The sequence below is a fragment of the Cardiocondyla obscurior genome, linkage group LG06 (assembly GCF_019399895.1).
Source record: "Cardiocondyla obscurior isolate alpha-2009 linkage group LG06, Cobs3.1, whole genome shotgun sequence".
Taxonomy (NCBI): Eukaryota; Metazoa; Arthropoda; class Insecta; order Hymenoptera; family Formicidae; genus Cardiocondyla; species Cardiocondyla obscurior.
Window position 1 is genome coordinate 4,583,782 of NC_091869.1, and position 18,986 is coordinate 4,602,767.

The 18,986-nt window shown below is 37.8% G+C and overlaps 3 protein-coding genes and 2 long non-coding RNA genes across 10 annotated transcripts; 2 read left to right on the forward strand and 3 right to left on the reverse strand.

Annotated features, from left to right (window-relative positions):
* Positions 1-627: 627 nt before the first annotated feature.
* LOC139103125 (uncharacterized) lies at positions 628-5,132 on the reverse strand. 3 transcript variants are annotated; one of them, XM_070657526.1, is made up of 5 exons: positions 4,983-5,132; positions 4,701-4,913; positions 4,114-4,196; positions 2,783-2,900; positions 628-1,161 (listed from the first exon to the last, which is right to left on the reverse strand). In XM_070657526.1, exons 2-5 carry the CDS (start codon positions 4,822-4,824, stop codon positions 995-997), a joined length of 492 nt encoding a protein of 163 aa, XP_070513627.1. In that variant the 5' UTR covers positions 4,825-4,913; positions 4,983-5,132; the 3' UTR covers positions 628-994. The 3 variants fall into 3 exon arrangements, with proteins under 3 accessions (XP_070513627.1, XP_070513626.1, XP_070513628.1); XM_070657525.1 differs by having other exon boundaries at positions 4,701-5,132; XM_070657527.1 differs by lacking the exon at positions 4,983-5,132 and having other exon boundaries at positions 3,823-4,196; positions 4,701-4,767.
* A 338-nt stretch (positions 5,133-5,470) lies between these two features.
* On the reverse strand, positions 5,471-7,155 carry LOC139103123 (lysozyme c-1-like). 4 transcript variants are annotated; one of them, XM_070657521.1, is made up of 2 exons: positions 7,038-7,155; positions 5,471-6,598 (listed from the first exon to the last, which is right to left on the reverse strand). In XM_070657521.1, exon 2 carries the CDS (start codon positions 6,551-6,553, stop codon positions 6,044-6,046), a length of 510 nt encoding a protein of 169 aa, XP_070513622.1. In that variant the 5' UTR covers positions 6,554-6,598; positions 7,038-7,155; the 3' UTR covers positions 5,471-6,043. The 4 variants fall into 4 exon arrangements, with proteins under 4 accessions (XP_070513622.1, XP_070513623.1, XP_070513624.1 ...); XM_070657522.1 differs by having other exon boundaries at positions 6,996-7,085; XM_070657523.1 differs by having other exon boundaries at positions 6,971-7,078.
* LOC139103129 (uncharacterized) lies at positions 6,194-8,359 on the forward strand. Its single transcript, XR_011545835.1, has 3 exons — positions 6,194-6,281; positions 6,985-7,139; positions 8,227-8,359. It is a non-coding gene; the product is annotated as an uncharacterized lncRNA (long non-coding RNA).
* On the reverse strand, positions 7,435-14,700 carry Chsy (Chondroitin sulfate synthase). The gene is made up of 5 exons (XM_070657506.1): positions 13,885-14,700; positions 11,088-11,228; positions 10,647-10,827; positions 9,329-9,685; positions 7,435-9,195 (listed from the first exon to the last, which is right to left on the reverse strand). The coding sequence occupies exons 1-5, from the start codon at positions 14,698-14,700 to the stop codon at positions 8,243-8,245; spliced, it is 2,448 nt and encodes an 815-aa protein (XP_070513607.1). The 3' UTR covers positions 7,435-8,242.
* LOC139103126 (uncharacterized) lies at positions 9,609-15,497 on the forward strand. The gene is made up of 6 exons (XR_011545832.1): positions 9,609-9,741; positions 11,135-11,276; positions 13,462-13,617; positions 14,008-14,369; positions 14,494-14,911; positions 15,387-15,497. It is a non-coding gene; the product is annotated as an uncharacterized lncRNA (long non-coding RNA).
* The last annotated feature ends 3,489 nt before the right edge of the window (positions 15,498-18,986 follow it).

Consider the following 18,986-nt stretch of genomic DNA (forward strand, 5'->3'; position numbering starts at 1 on the left):
TTTAATCTCTGTGTGGTGCTGTTAGCAATTAAGCACTTTCCAAGTGCGAGAGAATTTTATATCCTAAAAATAAAAAAGGGAACTCTCTTTTCGCTACACGACAGAAACGAGGGATGGCGAATATTTAACAGAACTAGAATTCTAAGGCGTTCGCAAAAATGCAAGAAAAAATGAAAAATATACGAGTCGATTTTGACCGTTTGTTTTACGGGGGACACAAACATTTTACGATTATGAAGATTACTGTTAAAGACTGTGTGAAGTGCGCACATTTTTTATTTTGTCAAAGAAAAAAAAAGAAAGTTGCGAAATTCATATACTGATCTCGGAACATCTGTCTACATGGAAAGCATTGTCCCCACACACGATTTATAGAATTAGTGGATAAATAAAGATTACCGAATACTCTGGAAACTATACGAATAAAGCTTACCAATGATTGTATTAAAAGGTGATAATTATTTATCTTTTGTAATAGTTTCGTTCTTCTTTCTTTTGAATTAATATCTGCGATTTTTGTTCATATCGGTAATTAATCTATTTATATCGGCGAATCCAAAATTATGTGTGTTTTGTTTATAGTTTCTTAATTATTCAATGTCTTGCCAAGGATTAATAAAATGCTGGTGGTATATAAACTTATGTATTTGTAAGTGTATGGATAAAAATGTACAAATTCACTGATTTACATTTATACATCAAGATCTCGATTTGTAAATTCATAAATCTAAAAGTTTTATTTCTTTCAAAGACGCTTTCAAAGTCTGAATGTAGTTAGTGGTCAAGATTCAGACTAACACGATAAATATAAATTATGGTAAGCTTGCAGAAGCGTTCTCTGTCATAGCAATAAAAACTTTAACAAGTTCGGCGAAGATGATCCAGTCGAGTACTTCTGCCTCATCGGAACATCAACGATCGTCATAGTAAGCCAATTATCACAGGTGAGAGTCATCGCCAAAAGGATCTTAGTTGATTAATTCCTTTCTCATTTTTAGGTCAGGCATTTCTTGAAGTGCTTCGCGCAAAAGGGATACAATGTTGGATGGTCGCACGTTCTGCAAGCCGCTGCGAGATGAGAGCAGCATCTCAAGCTTTCACGGCAACAAGAGGCCCACAAATCAGGTCCGGCGGCGGCGCAATCGTAACAGAAACAGTCACCTGCAATTCATATCGATACGTAAGTACATATTAACAATTTCCGTAGAATATCCTGCAAACCGCACTTCCTCGATTTCACCAATATCATCTTTTATTTTCATCCTTCTGCCATTCAGACTCGCGACTTCCGCGTTTCAACGAGGACGTTAAATATATAATATGCGCGTATCGGATTTACATTTCACATTAAAGCATTTTTTTTTGAACCGGTGGTTCTTTAAAATGAGAAGTAACTTTAGATTAATTTTTTTTTTTATAAATCTTTCGTCGAAAATATTTTAAAAATTCCTACGGCATTTCTAAGATTAAATAAAATACTTAATAAATTAATTTATGATTCGTGTGCAATACAACATTTCAAGTAAATTTTTTAATTGCTATAATTAATTTGAAAGAGCATCAGTGCAAAGAGCATGTGTATATTTTCGCGCTTTCTTATAATTTTTTTTGGACGATATTTAAATTGAAAACCTGTTTTGCATTCAATGCAGAAAAAAAACGTGCGTACGATTTATCTTCTGATGCTCTCACAGTGTTACTTTCTCTTATCCGTTGTACTATACTTTGCATCGTTTTACATATCATATAACGCACTTGCAAACTTATGACGTAAAAACAAATCGTAACTGCACGGGTTGTTGCAAAGAACGTTGACTAGTATGGAAAAAAATAGTACGATTTAAACATTTCTTGAGTGAATTATCACACGCGTGCCATTTTTACTCGAGGACTGGTTGCACAACGAGGCATACATTTGCGACGGTGACATTTGCGAAACGTTTTCTAAACATACGATTATTACAAATTGTAAATAAAATTTTCACAAAAATTATTATTAGACGTAAGATTTCGCCGGAGAATGTGGTATAATCATTTCGATGCATTCTGAAATATTCGCAAACGTTTTCAGTTTTGCAATCTTGATCCTTGAAACCGTTGTATCTTTCTTGCGCTCTAATGTACAACATTACTCGAAAGTATTTGTAATGCGTGTCACCTACTTAGAGCAATTAGACTTTCTCAAGCGCGATGACAAAATGTTTCCGCGCCGCTTTAAACGTTTCTTCTCAAACAACGCCTTCCGACATTGTTTTAAAATCTCGTGAAACCGCGTGATGAGCTAAATTATACGCGAGCTCAATTTTTCTCATTACGTAGAGAAAGGTGTGATGCACGATGCAGAAACCTAAAACGCGGCCACGACGTTTTCCTCACTATGATATTACGCGATATCGTCGTGTACCATCCGGTTGGTGATAAGCAAGTTCGAATTCAAAGATTTGAGCGCGCGAATTTTTATCCTGCTATTACGCTTGGCCGATTTTTTTTTTTTTTTAATAAGATAAATCGGATAGTTTTACGATATTTTGTGACATCCTCGGTATTTCAGTGCATCGGGATGCGAGGCGAGGCGAGGCGTTAATGTCGCGAGTAACGTTGCGTCGGCGAACGTAGTAATCTGGGAGCGGCTACTGTCAAGGTCAGATTCTCTATTGTTAAAGAGCAAATAGCGATGTCTTTTTTTTTTTTTTTGTAATAGCGAGGAAGCTCGCTAACTGTATCACATGCGGATTGCAATGCGGTCAGACGTACGATCCCAGCGACGAGCACGAGGATTTACCTCGAGGACAGTCCACTGATCGCCGAGCCTCCGCCCTTCGACACTCCAAGCCCTCCTCGCCCATGGGACAACTGGAGAAGGATGCCTCAATAGTGTTTTCCCCGAGTATCGCATCGATCTGAAAACATTTCGTCATTTATATATCGTTATCTGAGCGTGGAATTCCGTCGCGAACGCACACCGTCGTTACGAAACCTTCGTTTCAATAGCGAACGTTGATAGTTAATTAACTCGCGTATGTCGGATTTAGGAAAAAAAAAAAAAAAACATTCTTTATCGCGTTGCGTTCCAATTGCCGATAGAAAGTTTCCACTTTGGGAGAGCTTGTTTTTAATTACTTGCAACTAGGAGAAATATCCTGCGTGAAGGAACATTTTTTTTCCCGTTCGGGTGTTATCTCGGCATATTCTCTGAAAGATCTTAAGTTAATGTCGAAAAATTAGTAATAAAAATTTCGGAATTGGTAAAAGAATTTGAATTAAAATTGCATTTTATGGAAACTACCTTCTGCTCGTGCATCAGTGAACGTAGGAATATTTACTAACCCGTTACGAGACACGTTTATTATTATGGGCAACGTAATAGAACGCACCGGTAATTATTTCTTCTTCATATGCCGCGCGCGTTTATTTCTCACGCGACTGTTGCATCACGGCGCATTTCGTTCGGAATTATAAATTCGACCTGCAGTAAGGACAATCAAGGTATCAATCAGAAATTTCACTTCGGCATAAAAGCAGCGAGTTTCCTTATTTTTAACCTTCACGCAAATGTCGAGAGTTCAAAAAGAATCTCTAAATTACGAAATAAATTCTATTTTTTTTTTTTTTTTTTTCTTTAATATACTTCTAAACTACTCGAAGAGATTCTTTATAATAATCATTTGTTCTTCTTGGCTCTTTCTTCAAGCTCGACGATTTCATTAGAAAGTTAGATTTTAATGCAAGATTCGAATACAAGCGGGAGTTTCCAATATGCAGTATCAACTAAGTTAGAAATACAATAACTTTGGAGATCAAGTTCGGTGTCTCCCAGCTTACCCGCTTGAACGCGCCTGGTTTGGAGAACATCTTTACAAGCTTCGCCAGTGCGTTCTCCGCTTGAATCTGTTCCACGACATCCGTGATGTTCGCGGGCTCGCAGCGAGCTCCGTGTTGTAGAAAAACCGCCAGAAGTCCAAAGAGAAACGCGAGCATATACCGGCCGAAAGACATCGCGCGAGATTAAAAAATAAAAAAAAGGGAGAAGCAGAGACTAGGATTGACGAGCTCGCGCGTTCGATCCCGCGCGATTCGGGCAAAACAGGCGACTGGTGGCGATCAGCTCTGTACCTCGGTGCTCGTTGAATATCTGGTGGGGTGTCTCCCACGTCGACGTGGAAAAGCGTCGTCTCGCATGCAGAATTTCGCGCGATCTGCGAAAACAAGAACATTTTATTCGATCGCGAAATGTGGGCGGACTACGAATTGCGATTAAGGTCGCATTTATGCTCTTCATTATAATGCGGCTTTTACGTAATTTCATTCTTACATCGTTTATCGATAATTAACGCTTTCGACATACCCTTGTGTGAAAAAAAAAAAAAATACTTAAAAGATTTTTATAGCTCAAAAAAGGTCTGGCAAATGGCTTTCTGTTGTGCTCTTGTCACATTCTGTCCTTATCTTTAAAATAACTGAAAATTCATGTAATTTAACAATTAAATTTAATTAGAAAATATTTAACATATACTTATATTATGTCTAAATAATTACCAAATATGTATATATTATTCTTTTTTTTTCACGAATTAATTTGCAAATATCTTATTGATTGACAACTGCACAAAGATTTACCTATAAGATATCACAACATTTCTATCACCTCTTGTTCACTATCCTTGCTATATACTATATTATTCAAGCGTAGTCATACACACCAATTACTCTGTCAGCGGTATCAACTAGGAAACAGGAACCCGGTCGTTCCGCACTTCCACACTCCACTGTCATATCGCCAGCAGTTCCCAGGGTTACTTTGCAAAACGTTTCAATATTCAACATCTCAGCTCAAAGAACTAAACAGTCAGCATTTTCTGTACACAGGTAATCTCCACGTCGAGGAAACGACGCCACTATATCACACAGTCACTCTGAAATTAAAACAATGTAACTATCATCGATATTACACTTCGTAAAAATAAATATCTATCCCGTATAACCTTAAAAAAGCACCACACTACGACGTAAACTTAGAAAGTACACTGTAGTCGCGTCTCGCAAAAGATCAAAAGAAATTGGATTAAAATTAGAATCCGTTCGAAAGAAGTATAAAATTAGATTCGCAATTATTTAGAATTCGGGAGTTGTAGACCGGGATCCGTTTCAAAATAGTATAAAAAGGAAGAATGTCTCACAGAAACCAAATAACGTTCGTAAAAGCATTCAATATCGAACGAAAGAGTTCAGCCAATAAAAGCGCAGGATTAGCAGGGTGTTCAATCAGCAATAGTTAGTGGCGACACTGCGTTTATATGTAACGACGCGGGACGAGCTTGGATAGATTTGTGAATGTCCAGACTGAAAACGTTAAAAGACAATTGAAATTCGAAAAGACGACACCCATTTCTTTAGATATCTCAATCGAGTATCCGAGCTGGTCCGAGCTGAGCAAGACAACATATTTTCGCGGTATAAAAACTCTGGTATGTGCTGTTTAACGTAAGGCAGTTTATTTTTGTTATCCTTGTAAAATAACATGAAACCAAATGTAGAGGCGAAATTATTTTTTTTTTTTTCTACAATACTGAAATTCATTCCAGACAATGGCATCTTTTCTATTGAGATTTAAACGCATACGACTGCAAAAATTCTGGGCGAAAATCCTAAGTGCGAAGATGTTCCATGGGTCATTAAAGACGACACGGTGAGAATAATTGATAAAAATTTTGAATCTTGATTTTATTCTTCCAATACTTCGTTTTTTTTCTGCAAGATCTTATTACGTACGGTTTTGCGATGCGAATAAAATTTTTATCCCGTGTAGTCTCAACATGTCTGATCTTGTAGACTTCGATGGAAGAAAATATATACAATTTGATAAATTCAATTATACGTGAGTAATGCGAATCATAACATTTTATTTGTGAGAAATTTTTTAAAATAAAGAAATTTATGACGAGAATAAGATTAAGAATAAAATCGATTCGAAGATATTTTAATCGAGATGTTATGCTTAGCGGTTATATATAGCAGTATAACGATTATAACATTAACAATGTGATTATTCTATCATTTCAGAATCGGGAACGTTCTCCGTCTCTTCGACCTCGACCTTTTCGATTTCAGTTGCCATCCTTCTCTTTCGTGAACAGTGAGTGAGATTGGGAAGCGGTTTATTTTTGCACTTATTTAACCATCCTTTCCATGCCTTGAATCCTTCCCGGTCAAAGATGGTCTTGGCGCATGCGATATCATCCTGTATATTATCGTTCAGGAAGTCCTCGCAGCGTTTATTACAGGTATTACCTTTACGTCCTCTAGTGCACCACTTGGCACTATTAATTTGTAAGATGCCATAAGAATAACTAGAGGCTGTTTTCGGGCCAGTTACTAACGTCGTGTCGAGTCTACTTTCGCTTTGCATCAGGCAGACCCAGTTGCTAATTAAAGTTTTACTAATTTTGGCTATCTCTAGCTCCTTCATAGCTTCGCATTGCGAGAATATTTTTCCTTCCACCGGCGAACGGGTAATAGCTATTAGGATGAACAGGATTGTCCACGATCCCTTCATTTTTCGACGGGGACGAATACGATCGTAGCTACCAAGTTACGTCGTCTAAGAAACATAATAAAAGACATCTTTCCTGATCACTTGAGTCATTAATTGCACGATTACTTAAATGAGTCAGACAACAAGCTTACGATAAAATTCAATGTTTATTTGATGTTATATAAGGAGTTCAATCGTTGAACAATCTAGTGGGACTTAAACCTTAGTAATTTGGTAACATTCTAAATTTTTTTTTTGTTAACATTTAAGAAGGAATTTAAAATTGACGAAGGGATATTCTTCACTCTGCTTCGAGACTTTAACAACTTTAATATTATACGTAATCGTTAATTGCTCTTGATAAGATCTGTCCTTGAGTAGATTACAGTTGTTTAATATGTTTTTAATTAATCGTTTTTAACTTTAACTTGACCCTGCCTTTTTTTTTTTAGATGTAACGTACGTAGTTAAAACGACGTGTTGACAACGATCACACAGAACTCACCCGGAACTGTCTTATAAATGCACTACTTGGCGCTAAGCGTTATCCGACTACCTTGAGCTTGGACGATGTACGCATTATTATCTGTCAACGCCGTATTAAAACGTAAGTCGATAAGGCAGTCTTTTTCGCCTTCCGCTGTTGCGCTTATTACGATTTCGCAGCTGCGTTTTTGCTATAGGAAATGTACCTATGTTAATATCACGAGTAGAGAATTCTACACTTGAAAAGAGCAATATTCTCGAAGAAGTTATTAACACTTTTTAAGATAAACATAAAATAATAGAATTGAAGATGTTTGACTTTTTCGAGTAATGGAATGTTTTTCTTTGTGTTATTAATGTAATTCTTTGCATGCGTATAATAGTGACTACAATTAAGAAAATTAAGAAAACATTGGTTTATTATAAGAATTAATATATTTATTAAAGCATGAGTATTTTCCCAATTATTACAGACAGAAATTTTTATATGTAAATGTATAAAATGCAAAGCAAACAACGCAATAATTTAGAGATATATCCTACATCTATATCGAAATGATTGTAACAATGTATGTTGTATTTGGCAGTACATAAAATTGCGCGAGAAATATTTTAAAGGCACGATAATATCACATTTACTTATAATACTTAAATTTAGCTATCTAAGCTAATAATTAATTTTTATAAATGCATGTCATTACACTCAATTCCTAATATAGAACTCGGTAATTATAAGAATGAATTATATTCGTCTGTTTAGCCTCAACAAAAATAATTGGACGATAAGGTATAATATCATCTCGTGAACGAAATCGTATTACTTTCTTAACATTATTAATCTAATAGCAAGCCTGTAGTGACTTTGGTGATCTTAATCGATCGCCAGATCTATTGCCAGATCTATTTAAAAAAATAATACCAATTATTCACAATACATTTCTTAATTAAAACTTCGATATATCCATTTCGTCACGCAATAAGATATCAAAGCGTATTAATTTTTTATCCGCGCAACTCGTACGACTAATATACCTCACATTCATACTACTTGTAAGTGTGATTGACAAGATAATCTGGCACCGAAAGTTCAAGACAGTCGTCAATGAATGTTTAATTCGCGTGACTGAAGGCGATTGCATAACGAACAAAATATTTTTTTACAATTTTCCCTGCAGTTAGTAATATACTTATTTTTCTTTTTTTTTTAGTTTGGCAACTTCATTATTAACCAGCAGGATTCGTTCTCCTCTGTCTCTTTTCTTTGGCAAAACGCAATATATCCGGGTTACCGTAAATCATATTGGCCAAAGTTTCGACTCCAGCATACGTGTCAACTTTGGATCCTATGCACATGGAGAATTGACGGCTAGAAAGCTCCTTACTGCATTCTATCTCATGGTACACATGTACAAAGTGTCTATCTGCCGCTCTAAAGATATCAAGGTTAGACTTTACTACTTTTTCAAAGAATTCCACGTCTTCTTTACCCCAGCCCTGAATCGAGAGATCCAGACCGCCCACAGTACGATAATCGCTTTTGTACAAGGAAACGATTCCGAAGCCGTACTGCCTCCAATGTCCAGAGATCTCATTTATAGCGAACTTGTCCTGCGTTCTGGCATTGCCGTAATCGATTTTGGGATCGTATTGGCTGAAAACTATCGGAAAGTATATTCTTCGGCCTAACAGCGTATTCAAACGTATCCTGTTCAGCGCTGAACCCGTGAATACGATGTCCACGTCGATGAACAGCATCAAATCATCGGCGCGCATCTTAGAAGCGCCCAAATCCAGGGCTCGAGCTCTGGAAAATTCCCCGGAGACCGGTAAAACTTCTATACTGGCACTGCGATATTTGTACTTGAACTGTTCGATCAGATCTATCGTTTTATTGAAGGTATTCTCGTTTTTATGTTGATAGAGTACAACAAGCAAAGACGTTTTCTCGCCGGTGGCCAAACAGATGTCTTCGTAGTTCTGAAGGAATCTTTGAAACACTTCATAGCGGCCCGACAGAGGTAGAATGAAGTTGATGACTTTACTCTGCACCGGATCTTCCTTTTGAGAGTCAAAATTGAAATTCAAGAAGCCACGGTAAAGTAAATTGTCGATAGATCTGTCTGATTTTTGCCAAGGTTGGACTTGAATGCCGTTCACTGTCTCGCGCATCTCTAATCCTGTAGACATACGTAATGTCTATTAAATTTAAGTTAATATAGCTTTTTTTTATGTTAATAAACATTTAATAATATAAAATATTCTTAAAATAATAATTTAATAAATTGTTTTCAGGTGCATTTAAATGTATACCGGTAAAATGTTGATGGAGATAAACGTGTCTTCTGACGGGAAGAGTAACCTTTCTGCCTCGATATTTTCGATAGACTAACAGAAGATCTAATATTGTGTCAGCCCCATAAGAATTCACCCGCCTGTATCCATAAAGAGCGGACCGTTCTTCAACAACGCGGCCCCGCTGTCTTGAATAGGAATTAATAGAAGCCATGACCTCCCGGGTGATGTCTTCTAGGCCTTCTTTGATGTCGCTGTGAATACGTCGCCTGGGATTAGAATCGGTCAAACTGTATTCCAATTTCAAAAGAAAGTCCCACGGAATCACTTCGTCACTCGTCGCCGGTTTGAACGAACGAAGACTTGCTGGTACACCTGCGCAAATAAGAATTTATTCAACGAATCAATGAATTCGACTTCTATTAGTAACAGTAAGTGGCAAAATTTTACACTCTTAAAAATACATAAGTTCATGATCAAGCAAAAAAAAAAGAAAAAAAAAACTTAAAATTAAAATAAGCCAGAAAAATAATTAAAAAAAAATTCTTATATTTTTATAAAAACATTTTTTTAAATTAATTATTTTAATATTAATTCGAGTTTCGTTGCAATACGTTTGATACGGAAATCATGTTAGTAGACGAAAGCGAAACGTTGATGAAATGTAACATGAGAAGCTTTACAATGTGAATAAAGTTACGCGTTATGATTTTCGTGTTTGCAAGATCGTGAGATTCAATTTCAAATTAGATGCATTATCTTGGTGACAGCACGTCGGCGCAAACCACGCATTAAGACGACAGATAACTAAAATCGCTAAGCTGTAAGGTAGTAAATGCAGAAACATTAATTTAACAGTAATATACAGTAAAAGTTTTACAACTGAAAAATATAGATTATTACCGTTCAGAAAGATATTTTATGGTTCGCAAGTTGTAGGAATATTTAAACAGGGGGAAACTTTAATTTGTGAACATAGTAAAGAAGTATACGACAATGCGGAATATTCATTCATTCATATTCATTAACTAAACAGTCTTTACGCACATATTTGCGAGCCTGAGAGGAAATAGCGAAGTACAGTTAGAAAGACACGCAAAAATACTAGTATAGGAAAATGCGAGTAATTAGTAATTAGAGTGACTACACAATTGTCATTATCCGTGAATCTATTGAGGAGTTAATTCGAAGGCGTCTTTCAGCATCCTAATGATTTTCACAATAAATTATTCTATTAGCGAGAGATTAAAATAACAGAAGCACAAAAGTGTACAAGCGACGTTCAATTTACGGTTGTTTTTCGCCTGCACACAATGACGGAAGTAAAAAATCATACCCAGTACGTCCGTGTCGCCAGGGTAATCTTCGGAATTAGAATCGACCGGAAAAAGACGCACGCCTGTCGCTATTTCGTGGTTCTTCAGCGTTTCAAGGCCCACTCCTAATTCCTGGGCCATCGTGTAAATGTCCCTGTGTAAACGGGTCCTTTCTTGCTGCAGGTCTTGTACTCGCAGTCCCTGACAGAACATATTACACGGTGCAATATTTATGAAGGCTTTTATTTCTCAATAAGTAAATCTAACAATAAGTGGCAATAATGCGACGTCAGTAGATACGAATCGGGAATCGCGAGGTGATTTCCTTCTTGCTCGCGTTACTCCGTTCGCTACGTAACGGTTAACAAATTACTTAACAGTTCACGGATAAGTAATGCGGTTTTTTTTCATGTAATTACAGTGATTACCATAATTACGATAGGTGATGCCACAATACTAACCCTCATGTAATTGTGCAGCCTGTACATGTGAGGCGGACTTTTCACAGGATGCAAAGTGATGGCACGATGAACTTCTTTCTTCTTGAGATTTCCGGTGAACGCCTGGATTCCACTGCTGTTGTGATAAAGAATCGACTGCATCTGTACAACATCATCGCGAGTATATTATGAGCGTCGTTCATTTTGACAGTGAGTGATAATCAAATATATATTTTATTTCTATTCTTTTTTTTCTACCTTAGTTTCTTTAAAATTAATAAATATAATGAGGCATCTTTTTGACGATTGTGAAAAAAATTATCGAAGCATAGCGATTTATTAGTTTAATTTTAAATAAAATAAAAATCTTCATGGTTGCACCATTTGCTGATTACACACGAATCCGGTGCATTGATCCGTCCCGAATGTCTGACGATGATAGCACGCGCTAGCGGCAAAGCCTTGTCAAACGGCAATTAGTACGCGGCCAGAGAAGCGGAGTTAAAGTATGAACTTCCTGCCTTCGTGTGCGCGCACTACGACCAATAATAATTATCATTAAGAACGTCCTATTCGAAACGCCTGGACTGAAACGTCAAACCCACGGCGCGGGTGTTAATCATAACGCTGGGTGTGGTGGTTTCGTGTTTCACAGAATCACCTCCCGGCGTTTCTTGATGGTTGACGACGCACAGACGAAAAACAGCTTGCGTCACTTGCACCAGTGCATTACATGAAGAAATTTAAATCGCGCTTTACGCACACAGTATGCACATTTTTATTTCAAATTTTCTTTTTAGATACGCACGTGCCATGTTCCTTCTCGTGCTTTCGTTAATTAATCTCACAGAACGTTAAATCTACTTAACGCTTGAACCACTTTTCTATCTCGTCAAGGCCGCTAGACATTGTTAATTTTGCGGGATTAAAGCGTCGCCTGGTCTCTCCAGCTAATAAACGTAGTAAGAAAGGCGTGACCCATTATCAAGATCGTAAATCTTACATCGGGACTCTTGCATACCAATCAATCAATCGATGGCATGTAATGAACGCACGCCGCGCACGCTCGCATTTGAACAGCTGCGATGGACGCACGTCGCATCGCGAAACGAATTGTTAAGTGTTTCGACCTTATGTCTAGTGTCAAGACAGGAACGGTCTAGCCAGTGGGTCAGCAGGCTACGATTTGTTCGGGTCTAACGAGTGACATCCTCATCCGTGTACTTTACCTTTCGTTCGCGGTGGCAATACGAATGTGCCATCGGAAACCACGAACACCTACACGAATGCATCATATTTCGTAACGAGAGATAGGCCTCCCGTCGTTTCGAATGAATGGGCTCGCTTTCATTTGCATTTATTTTGCCGTATTCATTCTGGTATTTCTTATTAACGTCTTCGTCGCGATTTCACATTCAAAGTTTTTCTTAACACCGTTTTATTCAAGATCAAAGCTCTATTTTTTTATTCGAGGTTTATATTTGAAAATAAATTGCTTACTTTGTGTAATGCAAAGCAATACTTGTCGAGTTGTACACAGATTTTGCAGTTTGCGGTATTATTTCTCTTTTATTTCAAATCTTTTTTTTGTAGTTGGCACGCCAATTTTATTTTATTATCCCAATGCGTCTTGAAGATTTAAACACTGCGTGTGGACAAATTGTTACTTAAGTGGTAAGAGAATTTAATGCGACCGCGAGTACCAAGATGAAGAAGAATGGCTCGATCTGGCCACTAGGTTAGCAGGGTACAATTCACTTTTACTTAACGACTAACATCCTCATCTGTGCACTGTACCTTTCGACCTATGAACGCGCCCGATGCAGATGCTCGTAGATTCATGTATTTAAATCAACGGCGATAAGCCGGGTGCTATACGTTCATTATATGAGCATCGCAGTCTGATTCTCGATCAAGTTACGCACAATTTAATTTAGGATTTAACCGATGAGAAAAATCAACCATTTAAGTTCTGAAATTGCTTAGAAATAAAGAAAACTTTTACATTTTAATAATTTTTAACAATGAGCTATGAATGTGTATTTTATACGGTACTTAAATGCTTCTCATTTCTTTAAATATAATTTATGAATATACTCAGATATTAATCACATTAATTTTTTTTAACTGATCACGTAAAGCATAAATAAAATTGAAAGGTATTATATGCGAGCGTGTGCAACATCAAATAAGCCGCTGGTTAATCCTTCTTGCATATGCGTTAATCAATAAATCGTTCGTGTTACTTGCGTTTCTATAAGTGCTCGCGACGGAGCTTTAGAGGTGAAGAAGAAATTGAATAGATAGCCTTCTATTATATCATGCTAGTAACAATAAATTCGACTAAATTGTTGTACAGTTTTTACATGATTAAAAATAAGAAAATTTTTTGCAGACTAAAACTATCGATGGAAAAGCGAAACTGCAAGAATAGAATTGAATGGAGAAGAAAAATGAAAGATTAATGACTTAATTAAATACCTCAAGTCGAATGTCATAGTGCGAGGTTTGTTACATTATTGTTTCAAGATGTAAGAAAGAGATAATTTCGGTAAGTATTCATGAGACCACGGTGCAATATTGTTTTGGCAATCAACGAGATAACATTTAGCACGTACTTTTGTCGATTTATGATAAGATAAAGAATTTTAATTGTTTATTTACGCATGCTACAATGCACTCGCTCTTACGATTAGTACTAAAAGAATGTATCAACTAAAATCGAAAAAATAACTTTGTGAATAAATCTTCCGGATGTCATTTTTTTTTTTTTTTTTTGTAATATTCTTTATAAATGTTACAATTAAAAATGAATTACCTCGTAGCTCCAAGTGCAGGGAATTCCAGCGTACTTTTTCACGCATCTTCCTAGCTCTACGTCCTCGTGCGTAGTATACAAGTTACGCAGGCAATATTTAATGTGTGGCACTATTCTTTTCAGTGTTTCCCTGGATAACACCACTCCCGGACCACCCATGCAGAAGTTTTCATCATATTCCAATGATAACAGTCCAAACTCTTCCGAGTTTCCTCTGCCGGCTTGTCCGATGTACATCGCCCTTCTGGAATCGACGGATCTCAGCAACGTCTCCAATCGATCTGTCCTTACGTAAACGTCGTCGTCCGCTCTCAAGAACCACTCGAAACGATCGCCGAAATTGCTCCACATATACTGCAGCATCATGAAGGATTTTTTTTGCGGCGGATAGGTGTCGTCGACTCGCGGAAGTGGCACCAAAGGTAAATCCGGACAGTTTTCAGGCACTGTTGAAGACTCCGACGAAAAGAAGACAATCTTACCAGGTAATTCCTTGCCCCACGTCTCGTAAACGGCTTTGGCTCTCGTGTCCAAATACTTTTGAGCCGTCATCACACCTACGAATACCAAATTTGACATAGAGCTACTGTTTCGCTCGTCATCTTTTAGCCACGGCACGTTTTGTGCTGATGTTTTCGGCGATGACCGTAAAGCGGGCATGGAGGTCCAAACGGAGATCTGTTGCTGCTGATGGAAGACGATCAGACGGTAGCTGAGGATCAGAAAACCCAGGATCAGGCCTACAAAGAGGCCCAGGAAGGCGCTGCCAACTCCACGCCGTTTACGCATCACTGGGTGATGTGTCACCTCTCCCATTTGCACTCTTTCGGGATTCCTGGATCTTCGGTCGGGCTCATCCTTGCCACGGTATTTGCTATCGCCGACTCAGGATCAGTAATTAATCTTGTCAAGGGACGTCCTTTGGACAATCCCATCGCTTTATTCGCTAGAACGGAGAGACTTTCTTCATCATGTAAAAAATCTCAGCCTGCGAATAAAAATTCTACGTTATTGAGGATTTTTTAAGGTACAAATTAATTTTTTTTAATTCTTATACTGTTCTAGTTTTATCATTATCATTATTATAATTAATTTTTTTTTTTTTTTTTTTTTTTGTTGCATTTTATTATTGTACATTACTATCTTAATTATTGTCGTTAATAAAGCTGCAGACTTTGTACTGCAAATAGCATTTTCTAAGATATCTTTCGTAAAAGACAGGCTTTTAGTAAGAGTAAACGGTGTTCTATCTGAACAGAGACGTGTTTAAGGTTTCAAACGAATTCCTCGAGAAACAAACTTTAACTTTACGTTCCATGTTATTTGTAAAATAAACTTTAACTTGGTTTGATCTTTGTTTGCGACGCAAACTATATTCAGTCATTATTTAATTTTTTTTTTTATATAAGACCATTGATATTTAACAATAACTCTAATTGAAATAAGTAAATGCACAAACAAATTTTTTACAATGAAACTTACATCAAATTTCTTTTTTATAGTGCCGAGAAGACTGCTATGCTGTATTAATCGCTTTGGAATAATGAAAATAACGTTCGTGAAAAGTGCCAGTGCTTAATAATTTGAAACCGAAGCAAACTATACATGGATTTGATACGTACAGTTATGGAAGGCTTTGAAAAATGTGGCTGCCACGTGCTAAAACCATGACAATTCAAACCGACGGCGTCAGCAATTAACACTTTGACATTCTTCATCATCAAATATTACTTGCGAGGTAAGTACTTTATTGCTGAATAATTACGAGCATTTATATCGATTTGTTTTTTCCGGATTTTAATAAAGCAAAGCAATCTACATTTGCAAACTCATTTATATATAAATAATTACGGTGTTCTACTATATTTTACGAGTTACGATTAAGTATTACGCAATTTAAGATTAGCTAGAAAGCAGCGTATCTTTCCGGGTGAAGAGAGAGCCCTAGGTTTTAATAAGTTGTCGCAATTATTTGCGGGTCGGTAGGCATTGTGCGCAGACTCGAGAAAAATCTTTCTGCACGATTGGTATCTAATGCCCGGTCGTGCGACCTGTGATAACGGAAATGGGAACAAAGCGCAGCTTTGTGCATATCTAGAAAGTTGTGAAATGTATAGCGGACGGAGCGACCTGTCCAGAAATGAGAACCCGACGCCGTTACAAGTCCTTCTACAGAATTAACTGCGCCGGAATTCTGTGATTGTCGTCCCCAGAAATGCAACGTTCCGTTTGCGAATTCGCGTGATCGATTACTGCGACATGCGAGATATTTTTTATATGTGTAATTTAACAACGTATATGTATATTTATAATTAGACTTTATTAGCGTCACAAACGAAATTCAGTTACTTGGTATTATTTTTTAGTTAGAAAACGATGAAGTTTCAAGCGATTTTTGAAGGCAACGCGAAATTCTAACTATCGAAAGGGAGGGATGCATTCCTTGAACGGACTCCCTTTCTAAATTGCATCCACATTGTTATCTCTAATTTATATCCTTCCAAATCGGTGTAGACAAAGGCTAGACCCTTGGGTAAACCGGTTTCAGGCCCGTCAATATACATAGGTGGGCATATTGACTAGGTAATCCTGAATAATGAGGTATTTTTTGTGACAAACTTTTGCAATTTCATGTCGATCGTTGCAAAGGTCGAAGTCACACGAAATCATCGGTTTTTTTTTTTTTTTTTTACTTCATTAATTTGTCGGTGCTTTTATCACTTGCAAAAGAAAAAAGACAGCAATACTAGAGATTTCTATTTTTAAGAAAATAATTAACATAATTCTGCAATTCAGCCCGTAGCGTTTAATTACGTAAACGTAACGGCAATTCTCTTCCGCCGTGTCGGTGGCTTCGCCGGCAATATCTCGATTATTCCAGGGTCGATTCTTAAAAATCAAGATAACTCGACCGGAGTGACTAATTGAACTTGCGTAATAACACGCGCTTCACTAATTCATTATTTATGGCGATTGTTATCGCCGGTTGTTTCCTAGGCAAATTCTCGCACGCCCGCTTCCGTTCACATGTTACCACGTGGGGATCATTAGCGTGAGGGGAGGCGTAATTTCCCTTAAAAATTCTTTTAAAGGTCAGTTAACTTACACCACGCGCTATCATAAGTGCGGTGAGCTCGCCTCGATCAGATCGCTTCTCGTATTGTTATGAAATTATTCGCTGAGTGCATTAATCACCTTTCCAATTACACAAATGGTTAAACCATATCGCATACACATAAACATCGCTATATCTTGCTTCATTAACGCCGTACGTACAATATTTCATTAAGCCCTCGCAACTATCATCATTGTATTTTCACGAACATTACGCTGATCGCTTTATTACAAATTGCGTTAAAAATTGTCGAATGATAACCGGCAGTTACTGAAGAGATGAAAAAAACATTGCAGAAATTGCGAAGCGGTACCGCGAAGACACGAGGACAGGAACGGTCGTAAACCTGGGGAAACCGTTCGAGGAAGCCGAGAAAGACAACGCAGATGCGCATCGTGGTATCGATTATAGTTAACTTCTTCCGGTATCAAATGTGGAGGAAGAAGAACGAGAAAAAGAAAGGAAACGACGCACGTCAGATGCGAGGACTGTTGCGGTCGAAATTCACCGTGGAGATTAGGCCGCGCGTCGTAATCGCAATTACTTGCTCGACTCCTCGAATCCACGAAATCCCGGTGTTCGTCCCGTTAAAAGATACGCTCCGGAATGACGTGCGCGAACGAGTGTGCACGTACAGAGAGGCGGGAGAACCGGTTTAAGCCGAAAGCCGGCGTCGCCGTTGTGGTGGATGCCGCTAGATCGTTCCGATCGCGGCGTCTGGTCGATTAATGCCGGGCAAGCGATGAAACAACGTTAGTTTTGGGTCAAGGTGGTTCTTCAAAAAATTATAGAGTGCGAAAGAACGTCTAGAAAAAAAAGTACGGGTTCGGGTTTCGTCCAGAGTTGCTCGCGAGTTTGCACTCTTGTGGCTCTGAAATTCAGGCATAGATAGTACCTGAGGAGTGTTCGAACATTAATCGCGTATGTACGAATGGGAGGACTTATTAATTTACTATTTGATATTTAGAATATTGTATTTAATTACGGATAGATCAAAGCGCATTTTAAAACATTAGAAATTTCAAATTTTGAAGTAAATTAAATTAAAATCTTTGCGTACAAGTACTAGACTACTTTTTTTGCTCTTCGTGAATGCTAATAAGAGTATATTCAGAAAGAGTAAGTTCTTATTTTAAACGATTTTTCGTTTTTTTAGCCACGTGAAATTATTAAAAGTTTATTTGAAAGCGACTTCTAATAAAAGAATCGGATGTCTGGAAATGCTTTATAGTTAATCGGTCGCGGAAATGTCTGTTTACGTTAGCGGTCTGACGAGTGCACGTCACCGAGATTAAACCACCATCGTTTCTAAGAGTTCTCAAGGGAGGAGGAGAAACGTTTTCAACGAGAGGAGAATATTGTTCTCGCTAATTGTTTCCACCGATGAAGGGACACGCGGAATCATTTGGTTGATGACGATTGCGGTCGTAACGCAGTCGATTCAAAAAGTAGAGAAAGAGAGAGAGCAAACTACCGTTTGATCGAGCGGTAAGCTGGAGATGACCGTAGAAGAGTCATCGACTCTCTCGTGACACAAGACCACAGCGAATCGCTTCGCCGTTCGTTAGACTCTATTTCATGGTTCAGACTCGTGGGAACACCGACGACTTTTACCAAATTTAATCTTATCGCAAGTGCAAGTGGATTCTCTCAAGTGCGCGGCTCATACGCCATAGATCGGAATTTTTGTCACGGAACCAATTTTCCAAGTAACCGAAAGTACTTACGCGCGAGACCTTTTTGATTTGATATTTTAAATTATTTAACAGTGACAAACGATAATTCTAATTTACAGCTTGATCAAAAGACATATCTTAACGTTTTTATTATCGAGAGTGCGCGATGCTAAAAACAAGAATCATTATCGTGAGAAGGTGCACTAACCCTGCGGTTCATTGCGATCGACGTGTCCGCAATCGCCGGTTGAATGAGCTGCATCAGCAAACTAGCGATTGAACAACATGAGCAGGGAGATCACTGTATCATC